General features: G+C 37.4%; 1 protein-coding gene across 3 annotated transcripts in view; it reads left to right on the top strand.

Annotated features, from left to right (window-relative positions):
* The window catches only part of LRP2 (LDL receptor related protein 2), a 176,263-nt gene that overhangs the window by 59,692 nt on the left and 104,528 nt on the right, over positions 1-12,043 (top strand). For all 3 annotated transcript variants that reach the window (XM_086370871.1, XM_086370868.1, XM_086370878.1), the window contains exons 10-16: positions 432-560; positions 2,427-2,596; positions 3,590-3,813; positions 5,580-5,786; positions 8,337-8,539; positions 10,278-10,418; positions 11,779-11,982. In XM_086370871.1, the coding sequence (XP_086226997.1) occupies positions 432-560; positions 2,427-2,596; positions 3,590-3,813; positions 5,580-5,786; positions 8,337-8,539; positions 10,278-10,418; positions 11,779-11,982 (1,278 nt within the window). The remainder of the gene's footprint in view (positions 1-431; positions 561-2,426; positions 2,597-3,589; positions 3,814-5,579; positions 5,787-8,336; positions 8,540-10,277; positions 10,419-11,778; positions 11,983-12,043) is intronic.

The following is a 12,043-nucleotide window of genomic DNA, read 5'->3' as shown; positions in this document are numbered from 1 at the left end:
TGTGACTGAGAAATTGCATTATTAAGTTTATTTCAATTTAGTTAATCTAAATATAACTCCGAGAAGCTGCAGAGAGCTAGTGTCTACCACATTGGAAAGCACAATTTTAAAAGGATGCATTTATACCAAAATTTTGTATTATACCAAAATTTTGTATCAAGTGTTTTATAAACCATCATTAACAAATGAAATGCAAAGGCAATGAGTCCAAGCAGTGTTGTGCATCACCTGCAATGTTATCCTTTATGTAGATTTTAAAGAACCTTGGGTTTTCCTTAGTATGACAATGCCTATGCCCTGCCTCCCCAGGGGGTACTTTCTTAGGTATTTGCATCACCAGATTCCTGTATAGCTTGTCCACGATTTTTTTCAGAAAGTGCTCAAGCTGTATTGTTAAACATTATTATAACCGGTTATTTCCTATTTGACAGATTTTGACGATTGCCAGATATGGGGAGTTTGTGACCAGCTATGTGAAGACCGAATTGGCCATCACCGGTGTAACTGTGTAGAGGGGTATGTCTTGGAGCGCCAGAAGCACTGCAGAGCTAATTCTTCTTGTGAGTAAATTAAAGACAGTCATGTTTCTGAACAGTAAACTTTTATCCTCTTTCAATGCTGCTGCTGCTGCTGCTAAGGCACTTCAGTCATGTCCGACTGTGTGTGACCCCATAGACAGCAGCCCACCAGGCTCCCCCGTCCCTGGGATTCTCCAGGCAAGAACACTGGAGTGGGTTGCCATTTCCTTCTCCAATGCATGAAAGTGAAAAGTGAAAGTGAAGTCGCTCAGTTGTGTCCAACTCTTAGCGACCCCATGGACTGCAGCCCACCAGGCTCCTCCGTCCATGGGATTTTCCAGGCAAGAGTACTGGAGTGGGGTGCCATTGCCTTCTCCATAGCAGAAGTCAAAAGAAATATCAGCATTAAGGCAGATGGCGGGTTTGATTACCACAAATCAGACGTGGCCCCTACTGTTGGAAGAATGGATCAACATTAATTTCGTGCTGTTAGGGACCAACTTGTGGATTAATAGTTGTTGGGTTTTTAAAATTTTATTGATTGTTTGTTCACTTTGGGCCTGAAATAGTGTATCATCTACCACATAAATTTTAGGAGTACATTTGACCTATTTTTGATTAATGTACCTACCACAAGGTGACAAATATCAATAGGCACTGTTTATGCCAAATTTTTTTAGAGGTGGTTCAAAATGGACCTGCTAAATTTGGATTACAGCTTGTGAAAATGCCCTCATTATAAGAATACTGTGGTATAGAAAAATCATGAAAATTTTTGTCACTGTGGATTTCTGGGTAATAAGATCTTGACTTCACTCTCTTTTCCCAATTATTATTATTTTTTTCCCATACCTGTTTAAACTGCCTTTAGTGTCTTTCTGAAACTGATTTGCCCATCTATGAGTGGACTATTTTCTAGTTGTTTTTGTGTATAAAATACCTGATATGCTGTGGACTAACTTTAATTACAACTGATTTTTAACATTTATTTATTTTTGAACAGGTGCATACTCATATTTTCAAAAATTTCACATTATTGAGAAGTTATATGACCACCTCCCCACCCCCTATACCCATTCCACTCTGCCCAGTTTCCCACTTCTCCTCTCCTATGGATAATCACTGTTTATTTTAATTCTAGAGCTTATTAAATGCATAAATAAGAATATGTAAATATAGACATTTAACTATTTTTACATATATGGTAGTAAACTATACATACAGTTCTTCATTTTACTAATGTTGCATACTGTATTTTTAAGGACTTACCATATCAACAAGGAGAACTCTATTTTAATTTTGTTTTATTTTTATTTGAAGTATAGTTGGTTTCCAATGTTTCACGTCTACAGTGTTTTTTAATAGTGGCAGAATCCGTTTTTTGGATGTATATAATTTATCTAACTAGTCCTTTAGTGATGGGCTTTTATATTATTCCTTATCCTTTGACATAGCAAATCAGACTTCAATGAATAACTGTATTCATTTTGCATTCTTGTAAGTATATGGGTGTAGCAGGTTTGGATCCACCATTGCCATGTTTTTCACATTGGGTGGTTTCCCATTAATCTTTAAAATGTGTTTTGTGTTTTACACAATCTTAAGTTGCACCTGGGGAAAGGTGCCCATATCAGCCAAGATACCTCAGTGTCATCGAACCAGCATTAGGACACTTGAGTTCTTGACAGACTCTGTTCCTAACTTACTGTGATTTTGGACATTTCATTAAACCTCTTTGTGCCTAAATTTGCCCATCTGTAAAATGGGTAAGATGATATGTATTTCTACACACACATTCCGATATGTATTTTCTGAAGGTTTAAAACCAAATAAGAAAACATAGTTGTAAGTTACTTCATCATCTCTGTTCACTTAAGGACTGACAATGCCTTCCTTCTTCACATTTAGTTGGTGAGGCCTTTGTGATCTTCTCCAATGGTCGGAATTTGCTAAAGGGTAGCATTCGTGGAAACAACTTTCAGATTCTGGCAGAGTCTCAAAATCGTGGATTGGCTGTGGGTGTGGATTTTCACTATCGGCTACGCAGAGTCTTTTGGACAGACATTGTGCAAAAGAAGGTAAATAGAAATTTCTGGAGTATAGCTTGGGACCTGATAGAACTCCAAGCACAAAGTGTTGATAGTTTTTCATTTTGGGAGGAGTAGGGAGGGAAGTTCCTTTGTTTTCTAACAAAAAAGGCCCTTGAGATATTTTATGTTAATCAGCACCTTTTACAGCTATACTATTACATGTGACCTATTAAACAAAGCAGTCTATTATATGGATTAGCCTTGAGCAACTTTTAATTTTATTCGAAATGGAGTCCAAAAGCCTAATTAAAAGAAATAGTAGACATTCTTTCAAAACTGGATAGATATTTGGTAGTAATTTTTGAAACTTGATCATTTAAAATGTAAAAAGTATTCTGCTTTCCTGGATGATAAAAATCAGATTTTACCTGCATCTTCTAAATGGAACTGTAATTGAGCATTGGGTAACAAATATTGACAGTATTTTGTTTAACAGCCAAAATTTCATTATGCTCTCTTATTTGGAAAATGTGATGGATCTGATTTCAACTTTGAGTAATGCAATGGAGATTTTTAAAACATAAATTTTAGAGATTCTTAAAGAGTTAAAGATATTTTATTTCTTCTTACATTTCCTTGTACTATTAATAAAATTTTAATTCAATTAACAGATAAATTCCATAAATTTTCCAAAAATTGAGACTTTGGATTATTAGTAGGTCTGATTTAATAACAACTATAAATAAAAACAAACCATTTCCACCTGTGCCACCAAAAGTCCACATTGAATTAAACTTTCACTAACTACTGAAGAATTAGAGATGCAGGCTTTTTTTTAAAAACTCAACTTTATATATGCCTCACATGATTTTAACAAAATGCCCCCCCACCTCCTGTTAACCCATGATGTAAAATTAAATGTCTCTAGTGATTTTTTTTTAGTTCAAATGACTGATTTGTACACCAAAGATAAGTCCTGGAAAAAAAACTCTCCCAACTAGTTATGCTTAAGAGGTTTAATAATTTTGGTTTTTCTTTCAGGTTTTTTCAGTTGACATCTCTGGTTCACGTATCAGAGAAGTTCTCGGTGTTTCTATTGAAGACCCAGAGAATCTGGCTGTGGATTGGGTAAATAATAAACTTTATATTGTGGAGACCAGAGTCAACTGCATAGATGTGGTAGATTTGGATGGAAGCCATCGGATTACCCTTATAAGTGAATATTTGGGACATCCTAGAGGAATTGCTGTGGACCCAACTGTTGGGTAAGTTATTTGCAAACATACTGATTTCAGCATTTTTTGAGTTTCATTTCTCCCTCTTTAGATAAAACATCCATTGGCCTAGTTGAAGATTCTTTATGCTCGGTACTGTAGAATCCTTGTTTATTTCATATCTCTTTTCATAGCAGCTTTAAAGGGCTTAGCTAAATAGAATCCAATTTGAGGATGTGCAGTCCAAATATACCTACCAATGTCCTAAAAATATGTAATGTTATTGGGGTATGAGTTTTATGCTTAGTGTTTGCCATGTTTTCCTGGCTGAGAGATTGAATTCTTTTTTCTGATTCACTCTAATAGTACTGTCACAACTAAACCATTATTAATGCGATCACTCTTAAGTTGTGAAGTTGTTTTAAACAGGGGATAGATCTAAAACCACTGGGTGGTGTTTTGGAGGGCTCTCAAGAGCCCCAGTTCTTTATGCCTCAGCACAGAAAGAATTTAGCAAGAGGCAAAGTGATAGATAAGTGGTTTATCAGCGTAGGATGTTAGTGTTGCTGCCCCGAGTACTTAGTGGGTTACATTTTTATAATCAAAGGAAGAGAGGGGAGGTGGATAAGACCACCTTCTTTTTCGTTCTTTGAGTCTTTGGTCATTAATTCCTCCTATTTGTTGGGTGGGAGAGTTTTTGAGGCGTATCTAGGATCATCATGGCACTGTGGAAAAAATTCAGATCTCAGTACGAGTGTCTTTCACTTTGAAATATCACTTTTCCCTAAATTAGTATTTTTGTGCATGCAAAGAACATGCCCTAGGTGTCATTAACTTGTTGACATCACTGGGCAGGTTGTAGGCCTTATTTTCCATGATTGTTTTGCTCTTTTGGGGCATGTCTCATGTTTCTGTTGCATGGTTTTGTTGGTAAGCAATTTGGCTTGGTTTTGTTGTTAAGGACACCTGTCTGGCTTTGATATTATGCCACTTGCTCTGCTTTATAAGTCAAGCAAACCCACATTGTTTGATGATTTTTCCATTACTTTCTTGAGTGCTCATTAACTTTGTGGTCTCCCAAAGCCTCCCTAAAGTTCCTTCTCTATCTATAATCCCTAATGGAGTTTCTAAGCTAACAATCTGAATACTCTACTCTCTCCCCACTGGACCTGTCCCTTTTAGTGATTTCCTGTTAGAGACAAGTGTTGAGATGTCAATGTTTTCTCCAGGTATAAATTAAAATTTTCCTCATCTTCACATTTAAGACCAGTTATATAGAGACTAGCTTTTGCCTAGATTTTCACAGTTGGGTCTTAGAAGTGTTGGGTGAACTTGAGGCTGCTTAAGTGCTGGTGATTATTCATTTCTATTTCATGATCTGTCCTTCCTTGAAGATGATGTATATCATGTCTAGACTGTGCCTTAGAATGAGGAATTAAGGAGGGAAATGACTTGATAGATTTTTTTTTTTCCTGGTAGCATTTTTGCTGGCTTTAAATAGAGAAGTGAAAGATGGGGTCAGGGAACAGGGGACAAAAATTAAGAAGGTTAGAAGGTAGATAAGCTTTTTTTTTTCTTTGCCTGCGAATTGTGCATTTTCATAGTTGCTGTTTGGAGTTTTCGACCCCCCCTCCACAACTGGTCTTCACAGTCTCTGATTTTTAATGCTTTAAAATTTCTCTATTGTTTTAAACCTCCATGGTTCTCTTATCAGCTAGAAGAGATTTCCATTGATCCAAACACACAATCTCAAAAGATATTTACTAAGTAAACTTGTAAAATAGCTGATTCTCTCATCTTTTGTTTTTCTTTTGTAGTTATTTATTTTTCTCAGATTGGCAGAATGTTTTTGGAGTACCGAGGATAGAAAGAGCTTACATGGATGGCTCCAACCGAAAAGACTTGGTAACAACAAAGCTGGGATGGCCTGGTGGGATAACCCTGGATTTGGTATCAAAGCGTGTTTACTGGGTTGACTCCCGATTTGATTACATTGAGACTGTAACTTATGATGGACTTAAAAGGTAAGAAGTTTGTTTTTTTTTTTTAAGTACATTTTTATAAGTTTGGGAGAAGTACGTAAAATTTATGGGGAGGGATACTGAAGAACTAGAATTAAAAGACTGCTTTGTTGGTTGACATAACTTGAATGATCTTTGTGTTGACATTTGCATGATGTGACCTGCTCTGAGTTTTAACTTGTTCCATGTTAACACTCAAATTTGATTTCTCTTCTCCAAACCCTCCCCCACTCCCAGATGAAGCACATTATTTTCATTAACTCCTGAGTTCATTATTCTGGGTCCCTTAGAGTTTGTTTCCAAAGATCATTTTATAGTTTAGTTTTCTATTTCCCCCCTAGTAAATAGGTTTAACATTATCTGGTGGGAATTAACTGGATTATACTGCTCTTATATATTCTTCAAACCTTAAAGAGAAATTCTGACTTTTTACCTGATATACTTCAAAGGCATTTAAACAACCTTTGAATGCAGACTATGGCATATTTTTTTCCTTCATCTTCTTAGTCAAATTAGAGTTGACCATCAGTTCAGTTCAGTTCAGTTCAGTTCAGTCGCTCAGTCGTGTCCAACTCTTTGCAACCCCATGAATTGCAGCACGCCAGGCCTCCCTGTCTATCACAAACTCCTGGAGTTCACTCAGACTCACGTCCATCGAGTCAATGATGCCATCCAGCCATCTCATCCTCTGTCATCCCCTTCTCCTCCTGCCCCCAATCCCTCCCAGCATCAGAGTCTTTTCCAATGAGTCAACTCTTCGCATGAGGTGGCCAAAGTACTGGAGTTTCAGCTTCAGCATCAGTCCTTCCAAAGAAATCCCAGGGCTGATCTCCTTCAGAATGGACTGGTTGGATCTCCTTGCAGTCCAAGGGACTCTCAAGAGTCTTCTCCAACACCACAGTTCAAAAGCATCAATTCTTTGGCGCTCAGCCTTCTTCACAGTCCAACTCTCACATCCATATATGACCACTGGAAAAACCATAGCCTTGACTAGATGAACCTTTGCTGGCAAAGTAATGTCTCTGCTTTGAATATGCTATCTAGGTTGGTCATAACTTTCCTTCCAAGGAGTAAGCGTCTTTTAATTTCATGGCTGCAGTCACCATCTGCAGTGATTTTGGAGCCCAGAAAAATAAAGTCTGACACTGTTTCCACTGTTTCCCCATCTATTTCCCATGAAGTGATGGGACCAGATGCCATGATCTCAGTTTTCTGAATGTTGAGCTTTAAGCCAACTTTTTCACTCTCCACTTTCACTTTCATCAAGAGGCTTTTTAGTTCCTCTTCACTTTCTGCCATAAGGGTGGTGTCATCTGCATATCTGAGGTTATTGATATTTCTCCCGGCAATCTTGATTCCAGCTTGTGCTTCTTCCAGTCCAGCGTTTCTCATGATGTACTCTGCATATAAGTTAAATAAGCAGGGTGACAATATACAGCCTTGTCGTACTCCTTTTCCTATTTGGAACCAGTCTGTTGTTCCATAGATTAGTTTAATTGTTAACTATTTTACATCCTCTTCTTTTGGTGTTTTCAAAAACTGGTTAAAACAGCCTTTAACTTTTGACCAAGAAAAATTACTTGTGTCAATATGATTTTTCCAAATGACTTGATCTTATTTTCACAATTAAAAGACCCATGATACTTTTGTTTCTCCTTTATTTGTAAGGATGGTATCACAGTTTGCCACAATCTCTATTTGTTTAAATGAAGAGATTGAGTATTAAGGCTATGACTTCTTATTACTGAAACTGGTTCCCAAAGTGAGAATATGAATTAACCTAATGACAAAAATAATCATATAAATCATACAATTGAGAAATTGCCTAACTTTTTTCTCTTTCATGAATCATCCTCCACCTCACTTTGTGTGGCCTCAGTGAATGACTGATTCTGTAGATGTAGTCATGGCAGCAATGTTGATTTCTTCCCCTTGTCTGGCACTTCTTACCTCTGTTGTCTTCCATTTAAGCAGTTCTGGGCACTCTGTCTCCACTATCAAGTGATTAGCTGACAGTTTAATCAAGCAAGGGCCTGTCAGTGGTAGCCCTGTGCTTTCTGCTCTCTAGAGTGACATCGGAAATAGGTGTGTGTTTGCCACGTGTCGAATTTTCTAACTTGCTATCTTGTTCCCTAGTGGCTGAGAAATGGTCAGTGGTGCAGTGTTGTGAGTGGAGTGAGTGTTGAAGGCATCTTCTACCAGATTTCCCATCCCTTGTTACACTCTTTCCCCTAGGAATTTCAAAATGATGTTTCACATCTTAACCCTTTTATATGTGGAGCAACCTTAAAAGAATGAAGAACAAGTGGGAAAGCAGTAATTTCTCAAAAAATTTAGCTAGGGCAGGGACTGGTCTATAAGTGCCAAGGCTCTTTTCTTAGAGGCAACATGGAAGTCCTTCTAGCAAGTATAGACAGAAATACACCTGCATCTTAAAATGTATCTTGACTATATATTCTATAGTAATAGCTAGCAATTTTTTAGCTTTTAAGCATATATGTGAGCTAATTCCACCTTTAATCAAAACTGTATGGTGTATCTCTTTTGTAACAGGATGACAGTAATTCATGGAGGCGCGGACATTCCTCATCCCTTTTCAATAAGCTTGTTTGAAGGACAGTTGTTCTTCACCGATTGGACAAAGATGGCTGTATTGAAGGCAAACAAGTTCAAGGAGACTAACCCCAGATTGTACTACCGCTCTTCCCTGAAGCCATTTGGAGTGACTGTTTACCATGGCCTCAGGCAGCCCTATGGTAGGCACCCCCCCAACAGAGGGAAAAACCTGCTTGGTACAGGCCTTGGCTAGAAAGGTTTTCTCAAAGTTCTCATGAGATTTGGGAGGTGTTCTCAAATGTTTGATGGATTATCTAGAGAGTTAAACTAGCTGAAATTAGCTTTGCAGGTCATGGGTATTTTAGAGAAGTTGATGTATTTCGGAATTAAAATGCCCAGTCGACAAAGAACATAGAGATGTGTTTAACAGATATTTATTGGCATATGCAGTATACCAGATCCTGTCTACAGGCTGGAGAAAGAGCAGCAAATACACCAAACTAAAATTACCCATCCTTCGTCTACTGGGATAAATCTCCCAATTCAACTTCCTAATATTACAGTCAAGGAAGCCAGACCCAGAAGAAGAAAATGACATGCCTAAGCGGCCACTTTATTTAGGTAGTGCCAGAGCTTTTTTTTTTTCTTCTTCTTCTTCTTCCTTGTATGACACCTGTTTAGCATTGGGTTTGGTGTCTCTCAGATAGTCATTAATCAAAGAAATGAAATATTTTGATTCAGACACTGTGAAGTCTTACGTTATTTTATGATAAGTTTTGTTTCAGGGTTTTAAACTGACATGACTGGACTGGGTCCATAGCTCTTTACTGCATTTGCTTATGCATCAAAGGAAAGAAATACAAATGAGGCTACATTGGAAGAAAGCTTAATATCAGTGAACAGTAATTCAGAGAAAGAAAGATTTAACTTAAACCTCTAATGCTAAGTGATGGGTCTGGCTTTCTGGAGAAAGACTATAAAGTAATTAGGCTGATTTAAAAAACCCAAACCAACCAACCTCTAGAACTGATGGTTTTGGATGACTACCCTTCTTACACAAACAAACACTTCATTGGAAAATATATACTATATATATATATATATATATGAAAGTATATACTATATTAGAAAATATCTATTTGGAATGATCAATTCATGGGCTACTAAACTCACATCTGCCCTTGACCAAAAGTATAACCCAGTTTCATCATCTAAATTATATTATTTGCCTCAGAATGATACCTGCCTGTGTTTCTCAAAATGAATCTACTTGAGAAGGTAAAGAGACTATTTTAAAGAGTAAGTTAAAGGATAAGAAAACAATTTCAAAAGCAGACATTTTAAATTTTGACAGCCTTGCATACAGTGAACTTTCTGAAGTCATTGCCTTGAGAATTGTTTTTGGATGTATAGACTGGTTTGTGTTTCTGACATGTAGGGTTTTAGAATTAGATCTGGATTTGAATATTAGTTTAGTTGTTTAACAACTAAATAATCTTGAGCAAGTTGTCAAACCTTTTGGAACTTTGGTTTCCTTTTCTGTAAAATTGGGATAATAATGTTTACCTCTTAGAATCTTTGGTGGTAAATTGTCTTACAAAGTTAAGTATCCAGGGAGGTTATTTGGGGGAAGTAATATTTTAATCACTGATGCTAGCAGACAAAGCGATATAGTTACTGGGAGGATAAGAACCCTCAAGGCTATTCAATTGCAGGAATTTTTTTTTTTTTTTTTTTTGCCTCTAGCAGTTTAAGAGTAGATTCAAGAGCAGCAGTGGGATTGGGAGCAGTTAAATGGATGTATACAGTAATAACCAGTAGTGATGTCTCCAAGGAGTTTCAAACCCATTTCACCCACGGGTTGCAAAATGGCTTCGCTTGTCTTGGGTAAATAAGCATTTCTAATTGAGATTTAACAATGTACATTTTTCCTTCCAGCAAGAAATCCATGTGCACATGAAAATGGGGGCTGTCAGCACATCTGTGTCCTCAGCCACAGAACATTCAATGGTGGTTTGGGTTACCGTTGCAAGTGTAGGCTTGGCTACATTCCGGATTGGGATGACTATCACTGTGTTGGTAAGATCACTTTTGGACTATCTTTCTGACAGTCAGCACAGGGCTGTGCATGCACTGCTTTGGGACTGGGCCAGCTCCCTGTAGCACTTCTTCACAGCGAATAAGCTTTTGGTAGCCCATAGGCATCTTCCTTTGTAGGCAGCATTCCTTTTGTATGAAGAAGAACATGTTTGAAGATGTAAATTTCCATCATTTGGGACACATTCAGGGTTCCCTTGGGTGACTCTCATTCCTGAAATCACTTTCTTTCTTTAAAGTATGCTCTTGAAATTCATAGGATTTAATTTTGAGCCCTTTAGTCTACCACGTGTATACCTTTAGATGTTAGTCTTAACCCTGGTGGGAAGCACTTGCCATCACTTTTATTGACTTCTCTTAGCTCACCACTTTGCCAGTCAGGTAATCACATCTTGATCCCACCTCGCTTTACTGGTATATTCCAAACTAAACTCCTAAGTGTTGGGGTAGCTCATTTCTTCATCTGGTGTTTACTCCTCAGTTCAAATTTTCTCTCTGTATCTGCTTCTATGCTCTGGTTTTCATTCGTGCCTTAAATGCGTAGTCTTCCTCTTTGATCACCTACACATCTACTCACATTAAAATAACGCTGCCTCGTCTTCATCTGATGATGAAATGCACTCCTACAGTATTTGTGTCTCTCATTTATTGTCCCTTTGACAACTCCCCTTTTTAATGCTTTTGACACCTTCTTACTCCCTGCTGTTACTTCTGGATTAGTATGTAAATCCTCTTATTTTAACTTGAACAAATTTGTTCACTTTGTAAGTCATCCTAGATTCAGATAAAGATCACCCTCATTGCAAAAACCATGCTCTCCTTTTTGATTTCCTGGCCCATTGTCTCTGCCTTCTTCTTTGATTTTACACATCACTTCTTCTTTCCTATTTCCTTCATTCCTCTCCTTCCTTTCTGCTTTCCTCCCTGTATTTCTTTCTAATTTACCTGGTTGCTGTTAATATTCTTTTTTGCTGGTCTTCGCATCTCCTAAACTGCAGTAGGATTCTTGATATAGATCTCTACACAAAAGTTAATGTAACTGAGAATTTTGATGGAATCATTGTTCAGTTAATACCAGTTTGGAAATTCAGCATATGGACACCATGTGTTATATAAGTTTAATCCTAAGGATAAATTTCTCAGGGAGAAGTAAGATTGTAATACTTACTGCCTTTATAGTATTTTCCTTCTTTCCATTATTTCCAACTATGTTTTTTACATATTTTTTGTATTTATTTCAGAATTATCAGGTGTGATTTATGGGTATAAAAGTAATATCTCTGGAACTGGGAGAAGGCAAGAACCATGCTGTGGTTGACTGCGTGTGTCCTTCTTTCTACAGCTGCTGAGCGGTTTCTGCTCTTTTCATCTAATCTGGCTGTTCGTGGCATCCCACTCACCCTCTCTCACCAGACGGAGGTCATCCTTCCAGTGACAGGATCTTCTTCCATCTTCCTTGGGATTGATTTTGATGCCCACGAGAAGGCTATCTTTTTTTCAGATACAAAGAAAAACATTATTTACAGACAAAAGCTCGATGGTACAGGTGAGAATGGTTTTAAAGTTTTTTTTTCTTTCTTGTTTTGTCTGTTTTCAATAATAATACT

The sequence above is a fragment of the Bos grunniens genome, chromosome 2 (assembly GCF_055505025.1).
Source record: "Bos grunniens cultivar Pamir isolate PY7600 chromosome 2, Bosgru_T2T1.0, whole genome shotgun sequence".
NCBI lineage: Eukaryota > Metazoa > Chordata > Mammalia > Artiodactyla > Bovidae > Bos > Bos grunniens.
Note: the sequence above shows the minus strand (reverse complement) of the source record. Positions and strands in the feature narration are given on the sequence as shown.